The sequence below is a fragment of the Rhinatrema bivittatum genome, chromosome 8 (genome assembly GCF_901001135.1).
Source record: "Rhinatrema bivittatum chromosome 8, aRhiBiv1.1, whole genome shotgun sequence".
NCBI classification, from domain to species: Eukaryota; Metazoa; Chordata; class Amphibia; order Gymnophiona; family Rhinatrematidae; genus Rhinatrema; species Rhinatrema bivittatum.
Genome location: NC_042622.1, coordinates 133,307,467 through 133,335,193, shown reverse-complemented (window position 1 = coordinate 133,335,193; position 27,727 = coordinate 133,307,467). Strand labels below are relative to the sequence as shown.

Sequence of the window (27,727 nt, the reverse complement as noted above, 5' to 3'; positions counted from 1 at the left end):
CTTCTGTTCCTAACACTCGTATGCTGCTCCTCCTACAGCTGAGGAGGGACCTGGAAAATGTTACTCCTTCTGCAGTGGGTGGGGACTACTCTGCTCAGCTGCTACTGCACCAATACTGCTGTTCTTCTGTTTCTGCTAGCAACGGCTTAGCCTCTTCTTCTTCCCACTTGCGCAGGAGTGTGTCTGGCGCTTGTTTTCCAGGTCGCACAGGTGGGAAGTAGAGGCCATGTTGATGCCCCTGACCGGTGGTGCTCTAGGCGGATGCCCTCACATTATCCTCTCCCTGCAAGAATCTCTCTCTACCCTCCTCCTCCTTGCATGAGCTCTCTCTCTCTCTCTCCCCACAACCCTGAAAAATATCACTCTTTCTATCCCTCAACCTTGCATGATCCTTTCCCTTCCCATCCCTTGCACCCTGCATGATCCTCTATCTCCCCCCAACCGATATTCTCCCTTACATCTGCCCAATGAGAGTAGTGTTCGTCTCCTCCATTAGCCAGGTTCGCTCTGGCAGTTTGAAAGCACAGTGCCTGCAGACTCTGCAAAGGCTGGTTTTAGGAAGATGGAGGGAGGGGCAAGCAAGGCAAATGCCTGGGACCCAAATGTCACATGAATCTGCCTTGGTGAAGGAAAGTGACATCACTGAGGCAGAGCTACAGCTCACCTGGCATTGTCTGGGCCCAAGCTTTACTTTCTGGCTTGGGCCCCAGTGGGTTTAAGACTGGCCTTCGGCCTTGTAATACTATAAAGTCCCATGTCAGTGCATTCAAACAGCCAGAATGAACATAGCCAGCTGGTAGGGGATGTGAAAGCAGTATGAAGTACTGCTCTCTTCCTGCCCATGGGGGGGGAGGGGATGGAGAAGATCATTGGGTGGGGGGGGGGGGTGAGTTAGAGGAGGCATATGGTAAAAGAAGGGGTGCAATGTGCTTCAATGCAGCCCCCCATGATGCCAGGTCTGTATCCTGCTATTCATCCTTCCTAAGCCAGAATTAATTTGGGTGATCTGAGTCCTATGAAAGCAAAACAAGCAAGATTCCAGTTTGGAAGAATCTGTATATTAAAAAAAATTACAATTATCTGTTTGGACTGCTTAGTTTATTTATTTCCAAACATTTGATATTCTGATTTTTTCCAAAACAGGTCTCAAAGCAGTTTACAATAAATTAGAATGGATTAACAAGATAGTATCATAACCAGTCTTGAACAATAACTTTATTTGCCCTTTAAGGCAAGGGCCCATGGAATGCAGGACTCTAATTTTAACAAACAGTACCAGAACTTAGGTATTTTAACAAATAGTACAAAAGGCAATACCAGAACCAGGATCGAACAATTACTCTAATGCACTCCAAGGCACGTGCTCAAGGATGGTGGCATTTAGTTATTTCAACAAAAAGACCAAGATTACAATATATTTGAATGCACTGACAGGTATAGTGTCAGAACCAGAGCCTAGAGGAATTGTTCTATTTGCCCTCCATGGCAGATACTCGTGAGTGGAGGGCTAGGTTAATTAACAGATTGAGAGAAAATCTGGTTGAATAGCCATGCCTTTGCTTTCTTTTTGAAAATAGGGTAGCATGGTTTCAAGGTGGACGGGAAGCGGAACCTTGTTCCAGATCTTGGGGGCAAAGCAGCTGAAAGCCCTTTGTGTTGAGCAGGTCAGTTTTGCAGACATCAAAGGAGGGGGAGGTGAGAAAGGCCCTTTGTGAGGACTGGAGTTCTCTTGTTGGGATGAAGGGAATAAGGAGGAGCGAGAGATGAGATATTCTGGGGCTTGTTTATTCATGTATTTGAAGGTGAAGCAAAGGATCTTACATTTTATCCTAACTTCGATAGGGAGCCAGTGAAGATTGTGTAGGATGGGCCTTATATGGTCTGAAGATTTGGCTCCTACTCTAGCCACTGTGCTTTGTACGAGGTGTAACCATTTCAGTTTATTCTTGGAGATACCATTTAGTAGAGAGTTACAATAATCTAAACAACTGATAAGAGTGTGAATAACAGAAACCAGGTTATGCTAATTGAGGTCATGTGTAGTTACCGTACTGGGCAGAGGTGCATAAAAGAGGTTCTCATTACTTTGGAGATGTGGGAATTGACAGACTAGGGTCAAGTTGTATCCCTAGGCATCAGACAAACTCTTTGGGTTGGGGAGGGATTCCTGATAGGGATGGTTGAGCAAGTATATGGTGACAATGGCAGCTCAGCCAGAGGAGCTCAGATTCGGAGGGATTGAATTTAAGCTTATGGTTATGGAGACAGTTGTTGAGATTGGAGATGGGGATAGCTTGGTCTGCTCCTATATTGACTCTAAATTGATATCAACAAACAAGTGGCATTTGATGTTGAAAGTTTGAATAAGGTCACAAATTGGTGAAAAGTAGATGTTGAATTGAATTAGGGAAAGAAGAGAGCCCAGTGGCACACACAAGTGAAGATTCTAGAAGTGGATGATTTGTTGGCCCACAGAATAGACTGAGTTCTTTTGGACAGAAAATATTGAAACCATCTGAGGCAGTGCCCACAATGCCAATATTTCCCAAGTATTGTATCAGTAGTTTGTGATCAGTTGTATTAATGGCTATGGAGAGATAAAGTAAGATAAGGATAGTGTCAACCGCTAGGTCTGCATTTAGATGAATCCCATTTGTGATGTCTAAGAGGACAGATTCAGTTCCGTGTCCTTTTCTGAAGCCAGACTGTAGGAGTGTAGGCTGTTCTTCTCTTCAAGGAAATCCAGTAGTTGGTGACAAACTACTTTTTCTACTAGTATAGATAAGAAGGGGAGGCTAGAGACTGGATGGTGTGATCTAGTACATTGGGATCAGAGGCCATTTTTTTTCAGGATATGTTTGATTACTTCTTTCAGTGTGACCAGAAAGGACCCATGAGATAATATGCTTTTAATAATATTGGATAGTCACGGAGCCAGGCTAAGTTTTAGGCTGCAGAAGAACTTAGGCGGGATAGATCAAGTGGGTTAGGCAATTGACTACTTAACTGTAGGATGTCTTCCACTTCTTTGGGGGTGATGGGTCTGAAATCATACAGTGTGGTTCTGTTTTGTGGGAGTTAGGGGGTTCCTGCTGATGTAGCAGATGCATCCATTAAGCAAGAGGTGGAGAAAGGAGGGGTGTTAAAGGAAGAACGGATTGCTAAGATTGTTTCAGTGAAGAAATTAGAAAAGTTATCTGCAATGCTATTGTCAAAATCAGTGAGCCCTTGGACTGAGACATGATTTGCCCACACTGTCAGAAGGTGGACACAATCAGAACAAAGTATGGTCTTCACCCTACCAACTCCTTTCTCCACAGGTTAATATCTTGGGTTTGGGGGTCAGTAGGTCTTAGGAAAAGTCAAAATGGATAGGAAGCTGGGGACAGGACAGGGGTCAGGGCAGGCAGTGAACAGGCAAAGTTGAATCCAAGGGCAGGATTCAGAACCAGAAGTCAGGAAGAAGCACGAACAAGAAAGAAAAAGAAGGACAAGAAACAAGCAGAAAACAAGACAAGGTACAGCAAAGGCAAGCCAAGGGACAAGAACAAGATGAGGCAGTCACTGGGGACTGGCAAAGAACAGACAAGGCACAGACAAAACTAGGCAAGGTAGGCCAGACAAGACAAGTCTGGTTGAGACTTGGCTGGGCGGGCAGGCGGGAGGGGGGGGGGGGCAAGGCTTGAAGATGCTTGGCTAGACAAGACTTGACGAGGCTTGACTAGATAGGTAGGAAGAGGTTTGGCTGGACAGGAAGGATGCAGGAGCAACACAACTGCAGGTATCGCAGAGGACCTGTTGTGAAGGCGCCAGTTGAAGCATGGCTGGGGTCTAAATCCCCAGCCTGCACTGACATCATCATGCTGATGTCACGCCAGTTTCCCACGGTAGGGCCCTTGTCTTTGGGTGCGTGCATCCATGGAGGGCAGTGGGAGGAAGACGTTGCACGTGGCCAGGATGCCACTGTCATCAGTCAGCATCAATGACAGCTGGAGGTGAGTGAAGTGGCTCACGGGGCCGTCCTACAAGTTGCCAAATGTAACAGTGATCCCCTGGAAGGGCAAAGGTGTAATGAGAAATAGGTTTAGAGAGTTCTGTACAAGTTCAAACCAGCTTGCTTGGATGATTCATAGAGAACTCGAGTTGATTGGAGATGTAGTCTTTTTGGCCTGTCAAATAGCCCTTTTGTATTTTTTCGCATATTCCTTGCATTTGGTGTCTGTTTTATGATTCCGCCATGCACATTTAAGTTGATGAGATTGCTGCTTGAGGAAGATAAGACCCTCATGCAACCACGAGGAGTTCCTAGGATGCCTGGTGGGGTTCGGTTTAAGCAGAGTAAAGGTGTTTTGCTGAATTAAATTCAGCATTGGCCAGGACCTCAAGTGGATCCAAAGGAGTTTGAGCCTCAGGAATGTTGAGGAGTTGTAGTAAGTTTTCATTTGTGACCAATGACAGATTCCTAGAGGGTGGTTTTTTTTTTTTTTTTTTTGGGAGGGGGAAGGAGGATGACTGATTTGTTTTGAGATTGGAATGGTGGCTTTGCCCAGGTGGTGATCAGACCATGGAACAGGGTCCACTCTTATTACATTAGTGTCAAAATTAATGTTTGCAGAATGAAATATTAGGTCTAGAGAATGAACATATTTGTGGGTGGGAACTTTGATAAATTGGGTGAAAACCAGATTGTCCATGTTTGAGAGAAGGTAGATGCCTTGCTGTTGGGTGGGATTCTGTGCATGGTAGTTGAAGTCTCCTAAAGTATGATATTATGAGACTTGGTGATCACATAGCAGCAAATTCTGATAGTATGAGAGAGGAGTCAGGGTAAGTGTCAGATGGTCAACAAATCAGAGCAATCTTTGGACTTTTGTTACCTTGGAAATAGGCAGTCAGATTTACCAATTTCTTGGGTGGCAACTAGAATGAGAAACAGGGTATGTTGATATATAATGACAACATCTCCTCCATGGTCCACATGGTGGGGTGTGTAGATAACCAGACGGGCAGAGATGGGCAAGGGAAACAGTGTCATCTTCTCCTATCCATGTCTCAGTGAGTCAGAGGATGTGAGATTGAATTCTTCAATAATGTAGTGGGGTTTATTTCTTGCTGTGTGTTAAAGAGACCAAGATGCAGTGATGTTAGAAAACTTTGTGCAAGCTTGGTATCTTCCCAATGGTGTAGGGTGACTGGGAGGAGGTTTCTGGTGCGACACTGGGTGGATAGGAGGTTCTCCTGCCCAATGTAACCTGCATTGTGGGTAAGATCTTTTTGAGGCATGTTGTCAGGATGAGCATTGGTTTCATTAGAGAGTAAACCAAGATTTCTTTGACAGACAAAATAGGTTGTAAGCATTTTTAGAGGATTGTGGGGATGTCTTTCTGTTATCAGTTGTTTTGATCATTTCCTGTTATGCTTTTGTAAGAATGTGAACCCTGGGCCAAGATGAGGTGTCTCCACCCACAGGGTGGAGCCCTGTGAGCCTCACCATCTGTAGGCGTGGTCTCAACGGTGTAGGAGAAAGCTGTGTGATAAAGACTTTATTATGGAGGAAGAAAAGCAGAGCCCACAGAGTGGGAGATGCAAATAAGAACAGTTCTGAACAGTGGGGTATACCCAGGGTGATACCACTGATGTGAAGATCCGGTTGTGGCCCACAGGCATGTCTGGTAGTGGCCCACCAAGGATGTCTGTACTGAAGGCGATGATGAAGAGAGTCTGAGGTGCAGGAACCCAGAAGTGGATCTTGTAGCTGGTACGGCAATACCCTGCAGCACAGGGTATACTGGAGCCACTTCTACTGAACAGAAAACGGTAGTGGCCCGAGGCATGGAGTACACCCTCCCTTCCACAGCTTGAGGTCCTCTGCAATAGCCTGACATTTCTGTTTTACAACTTGAGAAAATCTGTAATGTAATATGTTGCAAAATTTAAGAGGCCAGCCCTCCCAAAATGAACATTTTTACAGATTATATTCAGAATGAAAACTAATGTTTCAGCCTTAACCTTTGATGGGAACAAAATACATGTCCTCAAACTCAACCCAGTAATGGCAGGGTTCTTAATATTACTTTTAAAAAGTAATGAGTTACAAATTATTGTTGACTTTTCCTGGAAAGGAATCTGTTATTGCTGAGATCTACCCAAAGTGTAAACAGAAGTGCAGCTGCACTTTCAGCTCAAAGATATCCACTGCAGCCTTGTCTAGAGAAAGACAAAACATTTGCAGTCCTAACTGCAGTTATTGTCTGGGCATTTATCATTGGGCAGAATTTAGGGGAAGTGCCATCTGAGATAGCATGAAAACGAGCCGGGAAAATCAGAGTGGGGACAAAGCTCCAAGTAGCTTTTATTACTTTCCTCCACTATTTCCAAGATCTTTTTTTCATTTAATCTCAAATGGCGACCCATTAAACTCCATCTGACAATAAACACAGAGGTAATGCACAGGGTTTAAAATCTGTATCACCAGCAGTAGGGCTTTGCTCCTAGTCTGATATTTTAAATGTGAATCAGGATGTAGAAACAGACATGTCCTTTGGTTCAAAAGCACAGGAACATTGTGCATTTTTCAAATAATATTACACAATGGTCCCTATCACACTTTCATAGCAGTAGATATGCTTCATTGTTTCTGTCACCTGTATTATGACCCATTTGTACAGTACCTTGGACAAGACACCAGTACTGGTTTGCAGAGGTCAGGAAATAAATGGAAGGTATTTTCCTGGAATAACTCACAAACTAGAGACTTTCCAAAACAAGTGCCTGCGGAAGAGCAGCAGAATTTAAGAGCTATAGCAGAGGACAAATGCAAAATCTATTTTATAAACCAGGTGTAACCAAACCTGTCCTGAGGTCCCCACGGCCATTCATGATTTCAGGTTAAACAATGAATTTGCATGTGATAAATGTGCATAAAATCATGGGATAGCAGGCAATATCCTTTTGTGGATTACAAATTGGTTAAAAGACAGGAAACAGAGAGTAGGAATAAATGGTTAATTTTCTCAGTGGAAAAGGGTAAACAGTGGAGTGCCTCAGGGATCTGTACTTGGACCGGTGCTTTTCAATATATTTATAAATGATCTGGAAAGGAATACATCAAGTGAAGTTATCAAATTTGCAGATGATACAAAATTATTCAGAGTAGTTAAATCACAAGGAGATTATGATAAATTGTAGGAGGAACTTGCGAGACTAGAAGATTGGGCAACCAAATGGCAGATGAAGTTTAATGTGGACAAGTGCAAAGTGTTGCATAAAGGGAAAAATAACCCTTGCTGTAGTTACACGATGTTAGGTTCCATGTTAGGAGTTACCACCCAGGAAAAAGATCTAGGCATCATAGTGGATAATACATTGAAATCGTCAGCTCAGTGGGCTGCAGCAGTCAAAAAAGCAAACAGAATGTTAGGAATTATTAGGAAGGGAATGGTGAATAAAATGGAAAATGTCATAATGCCTCTGTATCGCTCCACGGTGAGACCGCACCTTGAGTACTGTGTACAATTCTGGTCACCGCATCTCAAAAAAGATATAGTTGTGATGGAGAAGGTACAGAGAAGGGCAACCAAAATGATAAAGGGGATGGAACAGCTACCCAAAGAGGAAAGGAGGAAGAGGTTAGGGCTGTTCAGCCTGGAGAAGAGACGGCTGAGGAGGGATATAATAGAGGTGTTTAAAATCATGAAAGGTCTATAACAGGTAAATGTGAATCAGTTATTTACTCTTTCGGATAATAGAAGGACTAGGGGGCACGCCATGAAGTTAGCAAGAAGCACATTTAAAACTAATCAAGAAAATTCTTTTTCACTCAATGCACATTTAAGCTCTGGAATTTGTTGCCAGAGGATGTGGTTAGTGCAGTTAGTGTAGCTGGGGTTAAAAAAGGTTTGGCGATGTTCTTGGAGAAGTCCATTAACTGCTATGAATCAAGTTGTCTTAGGGAATAGCCACTATTACTGGCATCAGTAGCATGGGATCTACTTAGTGTTTGGGTACTTGCCAGGTACTTGTAGCCTGGATTGGCCACTGTTGGAAACAGGATGCTTTGCTTGATGGACCCTTGGTCTGACCCAGTATGGCAATTTCTTATGTTCTTATTGTGCAAGAGAATGAATGTGTTATTGTGCGAGTGTGTGATAGAGAAGATATTATTTGGGCAATCCTACCTCCCCCCAGTTCATGACAATCTCAGGGTGACTGGAAATCAGAAGATCACAGGTATGGAGAGCAGGATATTTTTTTTATTCCTTATTAGTTTTCATTATTGGGTGTAGTTTGATAATTCTGTGTTTTTAAAAATATTTTTTGGGGGGAGCAATAGAACATTTTTTAATTATTAGATATTTTATTCATCAGATGATTTGAAATATTTTATTGCTGTTTGGGAAGTTTTGTATATTCTATTCATTAACTGTTTGAAATATGTATTTTTATGAATATGATTTTGCTATTATGATCTATATTTCTTGATTTTATTATTTAATGTTCTATGAAGAATGGTAATGTTTCTGTTTTTCCATTGTTGCTCTGCATGTAGGCTGGCTTGTTGTGGGTTCCAGTTCAGTTCTTCTCAGCACATTTCTGTTTATCCTTTTTGATCTCTTTATTCTGTATTTGGTGAGGGTCTATGTTCTGCATATGGGACTGAAGTGAGGTATTTTGCTGGCATGTCATTTCTGTGTAGGGATCTATAGCAGCCTGGTTTCCGAATAAGAGTTTTATTGGTGTTCTAGGGCCTGGTGTAATATATGCAGTGTTACGATTTCATAGATAAGGTTATTAGGGTTGTTTTGGTATGGGAGGTTTTCTATATTGTAAGGATAATTCTGTATGTCCATAGCTTTCTGAGGGCCAAGCTCACACCCAATACACATTACAAAAAGCCTAATTCCAAGTGCCTTTTTTGCAGAGTTTTCTGGCTGGCACTACAGGAGTGCATGTAAATATAATATGCATTTTGTATTATTTTTGCCTCAGCAGACTGCACTTTTGAATGTTCTTTTTCATGTAAAAGTTATTATAAATGCATAATTAAATTGTGTGTCTGTAAAGGGTGTGTGGTGTGGCATGTGTGCAAGGCTGTAAGGTTTGCCTAGGGTACCTAATACCCTTCCCTATCCATGGGATCTGGGGTGGGGGGAGCATGTTAGATTTTAAAAATATAGATTGCAGGTTAGAGCTCAGCTTTATTTGAAGGGCCCAGGACAGACACTAAATGAATCGGATGGAGGGGGGCAGCACATTAATTTTTCACACAGGTCAGCAAAAAGACTAGCACCGGCCCTGCTTGTTCATGTGCACAGAATGTCACCTGATGTGCTGCCCTGAACAGCCCTGTGCTGAGACAGGAAGCAGAGGAATGAGGGCCATCCTAAAGAGCAAGGGCTGATTGGCCTATCGGGGGATCTGGCTTTCCCCGGTGGGCCGGTCTAGCTGGTCACGTAGTCTCGACCGCATGGCTCTACCTCAGCCCAGCCTCAGCACCTCCCAGCCAGCCCCCGCCGGAGACCAAGTCAGTGGGGGCCGAAGAAATTAAAATCGAGGCCGAAGAAAAGAAGATGGGCACCTCCCAGTCAGCCTCAAGCGGGCTGGCTGGGCGGCGCCCATCTGCATTTTTTCGGCCCCCGCCGGTTTGGTCTCCAGCGGGGTCTGGCTGGAAGGCACTCATCTTCTTTTCTTCGGCCTCCGCCGGCCTCGATTTTAATTTCTTCGGCCCCCGCCCAGCGGAGGCCGAAGAAAAGAAGATGGGAGCTTCCCAGCCAGCCCCTGCCGGAGACCAAGTTGGTGGGGGCCGAAGAAATTAAAATCGAGGCCGGCGGGGGCCGAAGAAGTGAACACCAGTGCTGCTAACTGCCGCCAGAGACCAGCTGTTCAGCTGGGGGCTTTAGATTGGAATGGTGCTTCTGTGTGTATGTGAGAAAGGAATGTTGCTTCTGTGTGTGTTTGTGTGTACGTGAGAAAGGAATGGTGCTTCTGTGTGTGAGGCAGGGAGGGTGCTTCAGTATGTGTGTGGTGTATATGTGAGTCAGGGAGGGTGCTTGTGTGAGTCAGTGTGTGTGTCTGCGAGAGAGAGATGGAGTGTGTTTTTGGCTGGCTTGTGGCTGTGAGAGAGAGGGCATGTATGTGATTGAGCCTGTTTGTAAGTGAGATAGAACATGTGTGTGATTAAGAGCTTGTGTGTAAGTGAAATAGAGAGAGCATGTGTGTGATTGAAATCCTGTGTGTAAGAGGGAGCGAGAGCATTGTGTGATTGAGAGAGACTGGCCAGAGAGGTGACGTGTGTATGTGTGAGACTGATCAGGGAGATGACTGGAATGTGTGTGTGTGTGTGTGTGAGAGAGAGAGAGACTGGTTGGGGAGATGATTGGTGTGTGAGAGACAGAAACTGGTCTTGAGGGTATGACTGGTGTGTGTGTGTGTGTGTGTGTGTGTGTGTGAGAGAGAGAGAAGAGACTGGTTGTGGTCCCTAAGGAAGAGGACTGTGAGGACAGCTTCAGTAGCTACTGCTGCTTCTGGTGTGGCCTCCAAGGGAAAGGAGTAGGAGAACTGCTGGAGAGGGTAAGTAAAGGTGGCTTTTTAAGTTCATTTTTCTTGATTGACTACCATTTTAATTATTGGGCAGTATGTGATGTGTCTGCTGTTTGAAATATTTTATTGGTGTTTGGTAAAGGTTTCAAAATTTGCTTGAGTCTTTAATTATTGGATATTCTATTCATCAGCTGTTTTGAAATTATTTTATTAGTATGATTTTATAATTATGATTCATGATTTATATATCTTGATTTTATTGATTGTTTCATGAGGAATGGTGACATTTTTATTTTTCCATTATTGCACTGTATAGAGTCTGGCGTGATACGATTTACAGTTTAGTTTTTATCTGCACACTTCTATTTATACTTTATGTGGCTTTATTCTGTATTTGGTGAGAGTTTGTGTTCTGCATGCAAAGACTGAGATGAAGCATTCTTTTAGCATGTGATTTCTCTGTAGGGATCTGTAGTAGTTTGGCCTATTCTGTTTTCCTGATAGGAGGTGTATTGATATTTTAGATTCTGGTGTAATATTTGTGGTATTCTTTTTCATAGGTGGGGTTGTTATTCTTTGAGTTTTGGCAAATAGTACTGTGTTGATACAGGAGTACCATGCCGAAATATAGGGGTGTGTACATATATATGTAAATTATATTGTATATGTAATTGGGTACCCATGGGCCAGTATGGAGAAAAATCCCCTGGGCCACTATTTTCCCACAATCCGCCCCTGCTAAAGAGACATGGTAAAGAACAGCAGAGAAGGAGATGAAGGCTTGTGGGAGGACATGGGACTCCCATCAACACAGGCCATGGATTGGCAGCAGTGGCATTCTCTCAGGGCTAACCTTAGGAGGGGGCACTGGAATGCTGGCATGCATGGCTCCACCTTCCAAACTGATAGGAAATCATAGTGTTGGGGATGGGGCTTCCCTATGGGCGGGGCCAGGGCACTTGCCTCTATTTGCACCCCCCCAAGACAGTCCTGAATTCTCTTGTAGAAGTGTTATGTGCCATTTGAGGCATAACAAGGAGTGAACAAATAATTTTACTCCTACTTTTGTTTCCTTCCTCCCCCAGTTCCAGCAACCCTGTTTTATTGTAACTTTTGTTCCTTTCCACTTGTTAAATGCTTAAGGTTATTACACCCCCTGTTACAATCATATCATGCCGGTTTACAGGTATCATGAATGCCGGTATAGAAAAGCTCAAAATAAATAAATAAATACATTTGTAATTTTAGATGAATGGAGCCATCCATTCCTACAGATGCCCAGATGACAAATGATGGCAGATAAAGACCAAAATCATCCATCCAATCTAACCAGCAAAGGATTTAGGTTATAACTGCAGCTCTGTACAGATTACTCTCATGCCTTTTATTTAGGATTATAAGTGCTGCTCTATCTTACAAATTACTGACTAAGGAAAGCACATTTGGTTTTGTGAGACATACGAACGTAAAAAGTGCCGTGCTTGGTCAGACTGAAGGTCCACTGAGCCCAGCATCCCGTTTCCAAAACTGGCCAGTCTGTATCACTTACAATCCAGCAGATCCTATTAGGAAAGTCTCCCGAGTCCCACATATCATGATATACCTGCCATCAGATATAGCACGTTCTCAAAAAGAAGATACCTTCAGAAGGACAGTTGATAGAAGGCCAAAAGCCCATGTGGATGCTGGTTCCAAAAAAGAATCATTGATTACATAACCTACTTTGCTTTCTGCACAAATACTTTTGGTTGTTATACTTTGTATTATGAAATGTAATTATTTATTTATTTTTTATTAATCAGATTTTTAAAATAATTTTACAGAATACACTTATAATGATTCTCAAGAAGAAAACAGAAAAATAATTATTTAACAATATTCCTTACAGGCAATATAATAGAGATTTCATTAATGAGTCTATATTCCTTTACAATATCATAAAGAAAGATAAAAGGAATACCAAATATTAATAGAGCATTGTATCAACATTACAGATCAATTTTCGAAGACATATTAAGGAGGAAAACAAACTATATCTTATATCTAACACCTGATAGGTTTAGATAGTTTTGACTTCACTTTTACAATTAGCCAGAAAATTCTTCAATTCCGATGGTTCATAAAAGATGTAACTATTTTTCTCATATTGAAGAATACATTTACATGGATACCTTATTTTTATATGAGCACCCAATAATCTTGCTTCTTGACACATATCAACAAATAGTTTTCTACGATTTTGAGTTTTTCATTATGTAGGTAAATCCATACCTTTTGCCCACAATATAATTTATTTCGATTTCGCAAAAATAATCTTAACACAAGATCTCTATCTGTTGGGTTAGTAAATGATACCAATAAAGTTCCCCTATATTCTATTTGCTCCTCACTTGGTGTTTCTAAGAAGGCCGTAAGATCTGTTTCTATATTCAAATGTAAACCCTTAACCATTGATTCGGAAGTATTTTTTGGTATGGAGGCATAATAAACCTTAGATGTTAATGGTATTTTATCAGCAGATATTAATAATACTTCCATTAAATATTTCTTTAATTGCTCTTTCGGTGATATCAATTTTATACAAGAGAAGTTTAATATTCTTAAATTTAAATACCGCATCTTGTTTTCTATATTTTCTATTTTCCTTCGCAGCAATTTATCTGAACAAATCAAATTAGTTTGAACTTCTTGTACTGTTTTCAGCTGATTTGATACTTCTTTTATTTTTTCTTCACATTTAATAACCCCAGATTGACATTCCATTACCATTTTCTGTGCATTATTAACTACATTTGTTAACAATGAGACAGAACCTTCCTGTGCTACTATTGCATTCCATATAGCATCCAAAGTTGTTTTATCCGGTTTTACTAATTTTTGCATCGTGAGGCCAACACGTATCCCTCCCTCCCGGCAGACTTCTGAGATCTTACTGATCTCTGCTGCAGGGACTCCTTCTCCCCATTGATCTTTCCCACTAACTTGCAGGTCGATCCAGTAAAGTGTGCTCCGTCGGAGCGCACTGTCACCCTGCTCTGGACGCGTGTTTTCCCTTACCCCTTATTCAGTAAGGGGAGGAAAACACGCGGCCCACCCGCGGCACCTAATAGCGCCCTCAACATGCAAATGCATGTTGATGGCCCTATTAGGTATTCCTGAGCGATCCAATAAGTAAAATGTGCAGCCAAGCCGCACATTTTACTCTAAGAAATTAGCGCCGCCCAAAGGTCGGCGCTAATTTCTTCCGGCGCCAGGGAAGTGCACAGAAAAGCAGTAAAAACTGCTTTTCTGTGCACCCTCCGACTTAATATCATAGCGATATTAAGTTGGAGGTCCCCAAAAGTAAAAAAAAAGTAAAAAAAAAAATAAAAAAATTTTGAATTCGGCCCGCGGCTGTCGGGCCGAAAACCGGACGCTCAATTTTGCCGGCGTCCGGTTTCCGAGCCCGTGGCTGTCAGCGGGCTCGAGAACCGACGCCGGCAAAATTGAGCGTCGGCTGTCAAACCCGCTGACAGCCGCCGCTCCAGGCCAAAAGGAGGCGCTAGGGACGCGCTAGTGTCCCTAGCGCCTCTTTTTCCTCGTTTGCACCGCGTCGCCTAATTTAAATACTGGATCGCGCGCACCGGCGAGGGGCCGGTGCGCGCACCGGGAGAGCGGGCGTTAGTCCGCTCTCCCACGGACTTTACTGGATCGAGCTGTTCGTTTGGAGTTCTCTGTACCACCGGTAGCATCCCCTACACAACCTTTGAAGGATATTTTGCACCGGCTGGTTTCATCTCCGGGAGATTCCGTTGAGAGATCAAGTAAGGAGCATAACCTGCCTCTCCTGGAAGACCAACCATCATTGAGCCTGGGAGCCCCTTCACCCCCATTCCATACCCACCCTCAAGACCCTGTCCGGGACACCCCACCAATGGTTGGAGAAAGAACGGACTCAGAGGAGGGACTTGGGGTTAAGGTTAAGGGCAAAAAACTGTTTAATGAAACTGAAAACGAAATAAATGTAATTATTTATTACATTTCTGATGATGTTGCTTTCATATGCCTATTGTATTTTATATCCTGATGTTGTATATATTATTTTGCCTTGTAAGGCATTTTAAACTGTCCTTTAGTGGCCTGGAAGAACAGAGTATAAGCAGGGCTGGATGGTCACCCAGGATGCTGTGTGATGAAGGGTGCCCCAGGCACTACCAACATCATCTGTTGGGCTAGGCTGTGTCTGCTATGTGTGCAGCCATAGGAGGCATAGTGTTTAAAAGCCCTATGTGGCAAAGGAAGTTGACATGTTGTTAAGTGCAGCTTAAACCAGCCACACAAGAGCTGGAGATATGGCCTCCAGGAGGGAAAGGTGGAGAAGGAGATAAAAAATATGGGGGAACAGAGGCCTACATGGAGAATGGTGGGGTAGAACAGGTGCAGAGAAGTACATGGGATAAGTGAGGAGTGGGAGAACTACATGGTGTGGAGTGGGGTAGACTGGAATGGATAGGTAGGGAGAGTAAGAGAGAGGATAGGGGAAGGGGGACATTAAGAAGGAAAGAGGAGGATCCAGGATGGGGATGGAGAGAACATCCTGAAGGAGGAAGAGAGGGGAAAGTATAAATAGCGGTATAGAGAAGGCTGGGTAGCATGCTTGCTGGGGGGGGGGGGGGGGGGGGGAGATAGAATATCTGGAGAAAAAAAGGAGGAGGGGGACGCTTTACCCTAAAACCAACCCTGAGTATAAATAGCCTTTTCACAGTTCTGAGTTAACTGTCCTTTTTCATCCTCTCTCCTCTCTGTTTATGACTGGGTGGAGACAATGGGAGGCTAATGATTGCCCTTAGCGCATGCATTCAGCCGGCTGCTGGGTAAGTGGATAAAGTTCAGAGCTGACGATCGGTTACCAATGGAGCCGGTTCCAGGCGGTTGCAGGACGTACTGCCTTGTTCCGGGTAGTGCCCTGCCCCGTCCTGTCCCATCCGGATAGGAGAGGAGGGAGAGACGGACCCGCCACTGACGTCCCCATTGCATCAGCCGGAGGAGGAGCGGTGAAGGAGTGGGCGCCTATAAGAGCCGAGCCGGAGCCGGAGCCGGGACCGGGTGGCTCTCTCGCTGAAGTTGGGGATCGAAGCGCGGACGGTGCCCTGGAGATCTTAGCGCAGGGAGGTAAGGAGCCGGGACCTTTTCTTCTTGGCGATCGGCCCGTTCTCCCCACGCTGGGGTTGTGCATGGGGGAGCAGCTTTGTTCCCTTTGGCCCGGGAGTTCTTTGTTTCCCCTATGATCGATTCGCATTGTGGCTGGAGCCGCTTCCCGCTCTTCAGTCCCTTTTTATTTCTCTCCTCCTGCCGTTTGAAAACCGGGGAGCATCCAACAAGGGATCCAATAACCGGTTTCGTGTTAGAAATAGCCCAGCACGTCCCTTTTACTGATTTAGTAAAATAGTAAATAGAGAATTTTCCCCTCTAGATGTGGACTCGAAAAGCGATTTCACAAATCCTAAACATGCCGCACTTGTGGAGTTAGTTCAGGTATCTGAGGTCAGGTTCTGCAAGTTTCTTTTTCAGTGAGGGAGGGGGTTAGTGAAATGGAGGAGATCAAGAAATCCGCTTGCTATTATTGCCCTTTCCGTTGTGGTCTGTGATTGCCATGAAATCGGATATTACACCCCAGTCGCCAACAGCTATCCGTTCAGGTCAAGGGGAACTACGACGAGGGGGGAGGAAGGAGAAATTAATTTCATTCTTCAGTACCTCGAAGTCTGATTTTGCTGAGGGTTTCTTCCCACGCTTTGATGGATTTTTCTATTGGTTTTTTTTGCATAGATCAGTCACCATGTCGGTCTCGCACAGCTCCAGGCTTAACAAGGGGGTCCGGGAGCAGTATATGAGACTTCCCCAGGGAAAGCAGGTCCTGGTCACCTACGTGTGGATCGATGGCACTGGGGAGGGAGTTCGATGCAAGACCAGAACGGTGGACAGTGAACCCAAGTGTGTGCAAGGTAATAATCGGATCTTTTTTTCCTGACACGTCTGGCATGGACTCGGCCTTTGTGGTGATCCCGGTAGGTTTCTGCTTGTCCCTTCTTTAAAAAGATACCAGCAATGTAATGTCTGCAGTTATTTTAAGTGAGTTTCTCCTTTCCGCCCCCCCCCCCCCCTATCACATATCAAATTTAAGAAATGGGAAGTCTGATTTTTCTTTTCTCTTCCTGCCCTTCCCACCCCGAAGGATTTACCTCGGCACAAACTTTAAAGCTAGATCCAACAATTTCAAAGTTACAAGATGTGGACACACAGAGACACTTGATAAGTCTCTTGTCTAGAAAGATTAAAAAGTATAATGGCATGAATGTTCTAAACTGAAGCAAACTCTTCCATATATTGGCTGTGCCATACATAAAGTAAAGTGAATATAAACTAGAGGTGTAAGCAGATGCTACAAAAAGTTCCTAAATAGTTGGGGAGTTTTCCTATCCTGTCTCTGGTTGGTACTCTGAGCATGCTGGTCAAAAAGCGATGTTAAGCAAAAACCAAATCCTGTGCTGTACTGGAGTGTACAACAAAAGGGGTTTTTTTTGGCTAAGTTCAGGGCTTAACTGGGCAAATCCAGCATTTTCGATTTCCTGGGTTGCAGACTAGATAAGTTTTTAACCAGGTAGGTCTGACTTGCCTGAATAAAAGAAGGTAGTGGTGGATACCTTATGGGGATGGATCTCAGGTTTTAGCTGGATAGCACCAATATTGACCACTATAGGGAACATCCTGCTCCCTGTTTTGCTCACTCTTGACCCACAGATGGCTGAAAGTTGCAGAGCAGCTCTGCACAGGCAATGAGGCTCATTTCCATGCCATACCTTATGATATTTGTACAGTTCTGCTATCCTCAAGTGCTTTTAATCTGCCTTTCTAAGGGATATCGGTTTTGTATATTGCAGAGGAGATGGGAGCAGTTTGTCATTCTTATTGTGGGGTAAGAGACATAACGTTTTTGGGTCTTCTCTTCCCTTCCCCTAGACATTCCAGAGTGGAACTTTGATGGCTCAAGCACATACCAAGCTGAAGGTTCCAATAGCGATATGTACTTGGTTCCAGTCCAGATGTTCCGTGATCCTTTTTGTCTTGACCCAAACAAACTGGTGATGTGTGAAGTGCTGAAATATAACAGGAAACCTGCAGGTAAACTGAATTATTCAACCTACTCCTGTTGTGGGTTTCAAGCCACATGTGTAAGACAGGATATCTGGTTTAACTTTGATCCATAAGGTTCTTTTATGATTTCCTCCAGAGACCAACCTGAGACACACCTGCAACAAGATAATGGACTTGGTGGCAGACAGCCATGTCTGGTTTGGCATGGAGCAGGAATATACCTTGCTAGGGATCAATGGACACCCATATGGATGGCCAGAGAACGGCTTTCCTGGACCACAAGGTAAGAACATCCTACCATCCCACCCAGTCCATCCTACCATCCCACCCAGTCCACTGTCTGTGTTTGCATGAAGGAACAGAAGAGACTGCTAGGATAAGTTCTGGGCAGTGTACCAGCAGCTTGCTGGATGTAGGAGCGACTACACACACTGGAATCCAGACTCTAGGAACAGGCTGGTGCCTTAAAGCAGGCATGCACGACGTCTTTAAAACACCAGACTGGCTGAGGATTATTCCTAGGTCTTTTCTGCAATGTTGTACTAGTAGTGTGCAATGTGTTCTTTGGAAGGCCAGGTGGTTTGTAGGTTAAAACCAGTTTGTAATTTCTTTGCATAAGAGAGCGTGAGTCTTGTATTTCTAGAACTACCACCCCAATATGTCTAGCTCAGGTTTATGACTATGACCAGCACAGCATCCCTCTGGTTTTTGAACTCTTATAGGTAGGAATTGCTAGGGAGAGCTTTAATTTGAATTCCTGGTTTCTTATCAAATTTATATAAAAATCAGAATCACATGTTGGGGTGGCAGGGAAAGTTAATTTATAAGAATGCTCTTGGCTATGTTGTAGAAACGATTACTTTTTATTGATGGGCTCTACCCGTGAGTTACATAAACTGAGCTCTAGTCTAAGGTAGCAAACTGTATTTGGGCTTGCCTACTGTCAAGTCAACCATAAACAGCTGCATGTCAAATTTGTCCTCCAAACCCCTGCCAGTCGGGATTTTAGATATCTGTAATCAATGTGTGTGAGAGGCGTACAGTTGAGGTGGTACATGCAAACTGCTTGTGCATTTTCATTGAGAATACCCTAAAAACACAGGCTGGGGCTCCCTGACGACATATTTGGGGCCCAGTGGATTAAATTACCAGAATTTTCCTTTCTGGTCTGTTCAGAATTTCCTGTAAGATTTCTTATTGAACTACAGTAACGTAGAGCTCCTGTGTATGGCTTAATAATCTCTGGACTTGATGAGTTCCACATCTGGGCCTTATGTGATCTGCGGGTCACATGAGCAGGCTCAACATTAATCATGATCATTAACGCCAGAGTGGGCCTTCTGTGTAAATGTCTCTCTCCTTGGCTTTTAATCTTTGACTGAGCATTTGCCTTCTCCTTAGTAACCTTAGTACAAAGGCTCATCTGTGCTGAGTTCTCAGCAGTGTAAGGGGTCCATGTATTGCAGGATACACCATTTATAAAGCTAGAGGTATTCCTTGGGCACAAATAGGAGGCAATGAGGGATGTTTAGCTTAGGGTTAGCTAATGGATATCATGTAAGCTTAAGTTGTATTTGCTTTTTTTTTTTTTTTTTTTAGCAATAGTACAAACTAGTAATCTGTGACTTAACTTGCTAATGAGCTTGCTGAATCCTTTCACTTACCTTTGATATAGGCTTTCATCACAAGATGGTTTCCCTGTATTTCATTTCCTTTAGCTGTGCTGGTAAACAGGATGCTAAGGATGGATTTTCCCCAGGCCTGAATGTCAAAGGGGAGTAACTTTGCTTTCATCCCTACTGGCCTCTGTAATGGGAGTCCCTCTCAGGAACCACTTCCTGCTGTATGAGCAGAATTCAGATGAGAGAGATTTGGCTAATTTATCTGACCTGGTTGGTGCAGCAGATTGGTAGTGGCATGGTTCCTTCCGTGCTAGTATGGTAGCTATTTAGATTAGATTATTACAAAGCTTTGTGGTTAGACATGGGATGGGGGTGGCTGTGACCTAAATAGATCTCGACTGCTCATCTGTCTTGGATAAGTAAAGAGATGTCCAGCTCCATGGCTGGCAGCTGGGATATATCTTTGTAGTGTGGACAGAAATAACTGGGCAGGCTGTGGGTCATTTTGGTCTCTTTCTGCTGTCATCTACTATGTTATGTTACTACAGGGCTGATGCAATTTTGGCGCGCAAAAAAACCGGGGCGCTCATGATTGACGCACTTTAGAGCAGGCACTCAATGTACCTCTCCAGGTACCCGATGCAGTAGGCAAATGGGCTGCTGCGGTAAAAGGGAGGTGCTAGAGACAAATGTGCGCCCCTAGCCGGCTCCTCAGCAGCAGAGGTGGCTGTCAGCGGGTTAGGAAAATGCTCTCGATTTTACAAGCATCCATTTTTTTTCCTAACCTGTGCACAGCCGCAGATTAGGAAAATGGATGCTTGTTAATTGAGCGCCCCTTTTCTTAATCTGATAGCTGGCACACTTTTTTTTTTTAATAGTTTTTGTGTTCCTCCAACATAGTATCACCATGATTTTAAGTCTGAGGAAGGACTGAAACAGTACTTTCTGCTTTTCTGTACACTTTATGGGCTCCTCAGAAATTGTGCATGCATTTTTATTTATTTTTTTTTGCATCAGGGAAATAGCTAATAGCCTCATCAATATGAATTAACATGTGATGAGCACTATTAGCTTCATGGGGGAGCTGGATGCGCTTTTCCCCTTACTGCATTGCATAAAAGGTTGTGGCTGCGCGTTCAATACACGTGGCCAATCACTGGTTAACCTGTGTGCTCGGCTGAGCGCATTGTATTGTATCGGCCCCTATGTTGTAAAGGGTTTTTATCCATGGGTGGACAAAGGGTAGTACAACTTGTCTTCCTACTGTGTTTGAGGGACACTTATCCTTCCCATCTTTCATCTAGGTCCCTATTACTGTGGTGTCGGTGCTGACAAGGTATATGGGCGGGACATTGTGGAATCTCATTATAAAGCTTGTCTCTATGCCGGCGTCAAAATTTGTGGCACCAACGCAGAGGTCATGCCATCTCAGGTATGTATGGTTTGTTCCTGTAGGGTAGGACCTAGGAGCAGATGCCATTCGTAGAAATAACCATTCTTTGTTTCCGCCTAGCCCCACACCTTTCCCAGTTTGGTTTTACCCTTGTTGTTTTCCTTTCAGTCTGCTGTGTATCTTTGTATGCTCCCTAAATCAAGGGTGCTAAACTCCAGACCCTGAACTGCAATCTGGTTTGGTTTTCAGAATATCCACAATGAGTACCCTTTTTAGGAATGTGCTATTTTTTTTTATTTGTGTGTGTGCGTGTGTTTAATGTTTACAGATGGTGCACACCAGTTCCCTGGACAAACATAGTAACAGAGGTCTCTTTGAGACCCCATGTCCCAACTGCCCTTTGCCCCTAGCTACTGCTGCTATTGAGTAGCCCCTCTCACATGATGGCACCGGCTGCCTCTTGCCTCTATTTAAAAAAAAAAAGAAAAAAAGGCAGCCCCTGGGTCCAAGATTGGAGGGATTGCTCCTAGGTCCCTCCCTCCAGGGTTACTTGGTAAATCTTGGGAAGGGATGTATGGAGGGTGGGCTAGGTGAGTGATGGAGGGGATGGACTGCTATTTTTAAATAAAATGGAGGGGGTTGGGGTGGGGCATGGGAACAATTTTTTTGCTAATACCATTTTGAAGGAACTTTGGTCACCTCCAGGGCTGGGACCAGGGTCTCTGGAGACATCCTTGGGTTTGACACTTGAGTATTTTTTTTTCTTGTTTCATTTTGGAAAATAGTGCATGAAATGTGCATATAGTGCACACTATTTGAAATTGGCATACACTATCTTCTGAAACAGAAAACAAAACACATCTTTGAAAAAAAAAAGAATTATAACAAAACAAGAGAAAACTATACAACAGTTCTCTAATTTATGAAGGATGTGGTCGTTGAGACTCTAGGTTTACAGTATGCTTAATGTAAACTTTGAAATCCAGCCCTGTAAGTCTGGAGTTTGCTGCTATTGCCTAAACAGAATTTTGTGAAGAGCACAGTACCTAAAGATTTTCTCTTAACTTAAGGGTTTTAGGAGTTCTTTAAAACCAAAGTTCTATATACACTAGGCTTCATTCACACGATTTTCCAGGAGCAGTGGAATAAGACGTCAGTTACCATGATGTCAGATGAACTTGCTCCAAGCCATAGTGAATGGAAGTGGTGGATTTGAAACTGGGTCTCTAGGCCACACTTTCTCTTTCAACCCCTGAGAGTAGAATGGATGCTGCAGCATTTGAAAGCCAGTCAGACAGATGTTGGCTATTGGTGTATACATTCCAGATGAGGCTTCTAATCTATCCTACTGGTTCTCAAAATGTGAATCTGGGGGTGAAAGGCCTAAAAAATTCCTTGAATATTATTGGTCTGGAAGAATACTGGTCTCTTCTGGCACTCAATTCCACATGTGTAGATAGGTGGGTTGGTTTTTGTTTTTTTTTTTTGCCACTTGAGTCCCAGAATGACCACAATAAAGTTGTAACCGAACTTTATTGGCACCTGTTAGAATGTACGATATCCTACATTTACTAACCTTAGTCTATGTGCCTATTTGTAAACCGTTGCAATGGTATATAACTTACCAACAGTATAGAAAATTTTTTAAATAAAATAAATAAATAAGATGTCTAACTTTTTTTTATTCTTTCTTTTCGTCTTTCTCCCCCTCCTATAGTGGGAGTTCCAGGTTGGCCCATGTGAGGGGATTGAGATGGGTGATCACCTCTGGATGGCCAGGTTTATCCTGCACAGGGTTTGTGAGGACTTTGGTGTGGTAGCCACACTGGACCCCAAGCCAATGACTGGCAACTGGAATGGAGCTGGGTGTCACACCAACTACAGCACAGAGGCCATGAGGAAAGAAGGTGGCCTCAAGTGAGTATCTTTCTTTACACCCTTTTTGACCTGACAGTGGCTTCCTGCTCCTTTACATTTCCAACTCAGTCAAAACCAAGGCTGGGTTTTGGTGACATGGGCCTTTATTTGCAACTACCTTGGGATTTTTCACCTGTTCTATCCACTTCCAACTTAGTCACTGTAATGAGCGGTCTACACCTATCCTGGACTAGGGGCCATTCACCAGGCTTCTTCCGAAACCCTGCACTCATGGGGCCCAAATCTGGCTACTAGATGTCAACCTTCAGCAATGATCATGACTTTCTCCCTCCCCCCCCCCCCCCCCCCCCCCCCAGGAGCTGTGAATGCCACTTCTGCAGCATCTGCATCCCCAACTGTAGCCAACCCAGGAAGTAAGATCTAAACAGGAAACCTTGTGTATGGCCTGTGCATAGCACTTACCAGCAGAGCCGCTGAGCTGGGCCCCCTCCTTAAGCCTCAATACTTAAACCTGAGAGCCCAGAAGGGAAATCCCAAACATCATCCATTTTCTGAGTATGATCAAGGACTTTCGGTGCTGTTACCCTCTCCCTCCAACCTGTATTTTCTCAGTTGTAGTCTTGGATCTGATTGCAAGACTTGATCACAGTTCAGACTTGTAAGTTTCAGCCCTTTTTGATTGAAAATAGAAGCAGTGGGGACTCTGTTATTTCCTGCTTGCGTGTAAGGGTCAAAGCACTGCCGGGTGAGGCCAAAAGTGCAGGGTCTGTGTTTGATCCTGGCCCTTGGTGTAAACATGTTGCTGGAAGAGCAGATGTATTATCTTTCTCTGCATCTTATCTTCCTAACCTTGTCTTTTTCCTTGGTTGCCTTTGCTCCTCCCCTCCTTGCTGCGGCTGGATCAACAGACCTATGGCTTTGAATAACATGGGTTTAGCAGAGGAATCCCATTCTCAGCCTCTGGGGTAGTGTAGATATTCCCTTTAAACTTTTTTCTTTTGATTCAAATCTGTGTTATTAAGATTGTGTCGGAATATAGACTCTGTTCCAGACCCAACTTGGCAGAAAAAGCTGCTCTTTCCTCAACTTTTTAAAAGCTAAATAGTCTGTACTGTGATACTGCAACATCTCTCTGCTTTTCCTCTGGAAGAGGTGGACTCCTGGCCCATTGACTACTGATATTCTGCACCTAGGAATTCAAATGAAAAATTAAAAAAACTGGAAATGTGCTCCTATTTTATTGGACACTCTACACATTAATTCCCTTGGCTGAAATGCTTTCATCATTTACTCCCCTAACCTGTCCCCTTATCTTTTTAGGCACATAGAAGATGCTATTGAAAAACTGGGCAAGAGACATGACTACCACATCTGTGTTTATGACCCCCGGGGGGGCAAAGACAACTCCAGGAGACTGACTGGCCACCATGAGACCTCCAACATCCACGAGTTTTCTGCTGGCGTGGCTAACCGTGGTGCCAGCATCCGCATTCCCCGTCAAGTTGGCCAGGAAGGCTTTGGTTACTTTGAGGACCGCCGGCCAGCAGCTAACTGTGACCCCTATGCAGTCACAGAGGCGCTGGTAAGGACCACCATTCTGAATGAGACCGGCAGTGAAACTAAGGACCACACCAAACATTAAGAAGGCTGCCTCCATTTATTCATTCTTTTTTATTTCTAGCCATCTCACATTTTTCTGTCCTTCCCCCTCATCTGCTAAAGCAGGCCCAACTTCTAGATGGAGAACAATCCTTATCTATGGCCATGGGCTGAAATGTAATCTTATTTAATTCTCTTTGCCCTCTAGGTTTATATAGCTGTGATATTTCTGTATCATCTAGTGGGTAGGAAAAAGACACTTGTTTTGGGGGGGGGTGGGGGGTGAAACCAGCTTCACTTAACTAAGTGACCACTTCATGTGTCTGCCTAGAAGTGTTTTTCCTGCTGGGAGGTGGTAGAGGGCCATCACCTTCTGTGCATTTTCAGAGTAACAGAATAAGGATGACCCTTTATCTGCCAAGAGCTTGAGTTGGTGATAGTGAATGCTCAGTTTCACTATATTAACAAGCCAGTGGCTGACTGGAATCCTCCTAGCGTGTCCGTGTGAGCAATACTGTGAGAACTGTGCACAAGCCTCAATAGGGTAGGGTAAAATTGCTCTCTCAAGAATTTGGCTAGCAAAGTTGTGAAAAGTGGGAGGGTTGTCTTGTTTTAGTACAATTGCTTTACAGACTGAAGTGAGACGGTGGTGTCTTACTTAGCCTTTGGTTCACTGAAATGTTTATCCTGCATCCCAGGACTGGAGCTTTTCCTCTTCTGAGGAATGCCCTCTGTGCTACTGACTGACAAGTAGGACTGCTACCAACATGCACACAGACTTGATGGGCCCTATCTGGGAGCAGGTCCAAACTTGCACACCCCTGTGTTACAGCTTGAGCTATTGGGCCAGTCCTTTTGCATTTATTTTTTTTTTGTATTCATTTCCAAAATTTCTCCCTCCTTTAACATTAGAGATGTTTGTGGGAGTTATTAGTGTTCTCTATAGTCCATCCATGAATGAGATTATGTAGGGAGTGTTCCTTTTTTTTTCTGGTGTCAGTAGCAGAGTGCGTTGTTAAAGACTGTGGTTAGGGTTGCCCGTATTCAGTTCTAAAATACCCACCGCTAAGTCACGGTGCTCCTGATGTCTCAAGAAAACCACTAACCATCCTAACAGGTGCAGTTGCCTTTTTGTGTCATCTTCTGATGCCAACCTCGCACTGCCTGAGGTTTTTATATGCCACTGCTAATGCTTCTCACAAATAAATTAAGCAGCTTTCCCCGGGTTCTTGCTAAGAAAATGTTTATCCTGTCACAATGTAGAACTACCTGCCAGCTCCAATTGATCCATAATCTTAATGTTTTTCCTCTTTGACTGTTTTCAGTCTGCAGAGGGAGAAAGCTGCATTTGGGCATTTTGTTCCTTTTTTTTTTTTAATCTGCTTGCACACTTCAGTGCAAAGAGCTGCTGAAGCCTCTCCTCACACTGAGGTGTTATGTAGGAATATGTAACTTGTTCCCTGCTGTAACTGGAGTCTACACTTCACCTGTTACATAATGTCAAAGTACTCCAAATCTCCATAAAAGCCAATGAAAGATGAAAACATTTCCTCTTGGTGGGTTTGGACCTATTTATTTCTGAACTTTTTATAGTTGATGAAAAAAAATGCAGGTCTATAGAAGTGAAAAATCTGTTTGTCTGTATTTTTTAATAAAGTTGTTTTGTTTTTAAATAGGCTGGGTATTTGCCTTTCTAAGGTCTGTACTTCCTCAAATACATAACCAACTCTTCTCCCACCCCTGGTATGGGATTTATAACACTTTTGACACCAATTTTTCTATTTGGTAACTCACTAATTGTATTCACTCCTTAGCAGTCTGCTGATTAGTTCTACCACGGTCAGCTGTCAATGAAAAGACCAATCCCCTTTCAGAAGGCTGCCCTTTCAGAATTCTGGAAGAGGATTGGTCCTTTCACAGACAGTGGAGGGACCAATTCTTTGTCAGTGAGGTAAGATCCCTGCTAATGAGGTAAGGTCTTCTCCAGCTGGGGTTCCCAGGTGGTGGGGGATTTGGAGGGTTCAGTCTATTTTAATGGGTAAGAGGTGTTTCTGGAGGATGGCAGCTCTGCTCCGGCCTGAGTGTGTGTTTTTGTTTTGGGATTTTTTTTTTTTTTTACTCCTGGTCTATTTGCATTTCATTAGCTTCCTGTATCCCACAGGGACCACTTATCACTTACAGTATTTTTAAAGAGCACATTAAAAAAAAAAAGCAGTGCTAAAATCCAACTCTGATTTTAGCATGGGTTTTATTACATGGGCCTTAGCCTGGGGTTTCTATTAAGAAAGGCCTGCATGTTTGTTTGTAATTTGTGGATCTACTTTTGGGATCTGCCGGGTACCTGTGATGTGTATTGGCCACTGATGGAAACAGGATGCTGGGCCCAATGGCATTTCCTGCATGGCATTTAAGTCTTATGTGGTCAATCATTCTGTATTTGGTAAAGATCTATCTGTTGTGCAAGTGTGACTGGGCTAAGGTATCTTGCTAGCATGTAGGGGATCTGCAAGAGCATTGTTAAATATGATTTCCCAACAGAGGGTATATTGGTGTTTTAGGAACAAGTGTAATATTTGCAGTGATGCCTTTACAAAGATAGGGTTATTGCTTTTGGTAGTCTGGTGAGTTAGTAGTGTTATGGTATGGCAGGTTTGGTATACATATGCTGAGGGCTTTTTGTTTTGGCTTTTTTTTTTTTTTTTAGTACTATGTATTTCACAATGTACTTGGCAGTGAAGGGAGTTTGTTACTGTAATTATGACACTGGAATTTGAATATTTTCTCTTGTATGGTGAGGCATACAGGGAAATATACTATTCTACTCCATTGTTGGAATTTTTGTGGATACAAAGTATATATTTGCAGAACTGGAGGTACAGGATGTAGGTATAGTTTGTCCTTCACATACAGTACACTGATAAGAATGAACCTCACTCTTAAGCCAGGTTTATGTTGGATATTATCCCAATCTCTCAGATTCATTGCTAGTGTCCTCTATACCAGTGGTTCTCAACCTTTTTTTGGCCGGGACACACCTGACAGATGGTTCTCACATGCGTGACACACTGAGCATGTGACCATCACGGGGCTAAATGTAAACATGCACTCTGCATCCACAGGAATCCCCTCAACCCCCCGCAATGAGTGCAGAGCAGATCTAGGGCATTACCCTGTACAACTCGCCATACAAAAAAAGAAATTCTGGTTCTGATGACATCTCAGTAAAAGCAAAACAAACTCCCTTTACTACCAGGCACAATAGCCCTTCTTATGAAAAGACAGTAATTTACCACTAATGCATATCCTATTGAGAAAACACAACAAATAAGATTGATACAAAAGCCTACAAGCTAGTAAAATATCTCACCTCTGAAACACACCCAGAACTGACCTTCACCAAGTACAGAAAGACCACACATTATAAATATGGAGACAGAAACTGGAATGGAAAACCAAAAAAGCCACTCTGCATGCAGTGCAAACCTAGAGAAATATAGCACCTAACATAGTCCCAGGATCTGCAATAATGCACACAAACTAACCCGCACAAAGATACACCTGT

At 43.5% G+C, this 27,727-nt stretch overlaps 1 protein-coding gene across 1 annotated transcript; it reads left to right on the top strand.

Moving 5' to 3' along the window:
- Positions 1 to 15,416: 15,416 nt before the first annotated feature.
- LOC115097273 (glutamine synthetase) lies at positions 15,417 to 25,842 on the top strand. The gene is made up of 7 exons (XM_029612940.1): positions 15,417 to 15,690; positions 16,348 to 16,523; positions 17,539 to 17,700; positions 17,810 to 17,956; positions 20,600 to 20,727; positions 22,406 to 22,605; positions 23,887 to 25,842. The coding sequence occupies exons 2-7, from the start codon at positions 16,358 to 16,360 to the stop codon at positions 24,206 to 24,208; spliced, it is 1,125 nt and encodes a 374-aa protein (XP_029468800.1). The 5' UTR covers positions 15,417 to 15,690; positions 16,348 to 16,357; the 3' UTR covers positions 24,209 to 25,842.
- Positions 25,843 to 27,727: the final 1,885 nt, after the last annotated feature.

Coding starts and splice junctions, on each gene's coding strand:
- LOC115097273 (XM_029612940.1), top strand. CDS start 16,358: ATGTCGGTCTCGCACAGCTCCAGGCTTAACAAGGGGGTCCGGGAGCAG. Junction 16,524..17,538: donor TGAACCCAAGTGTGTGCAAG/GTAATAATCGGA, acceptor CCCTTCCCCTAG/ACATTCCAGAGTGGAACTTT. Junction 20,728..22,405: donor CAGAGGTCATGCCATCTCAG/GTATGTATGGTT, acceptor CCCCTCCTATAG/TGGGAGTTCCAGGTTGGCCC.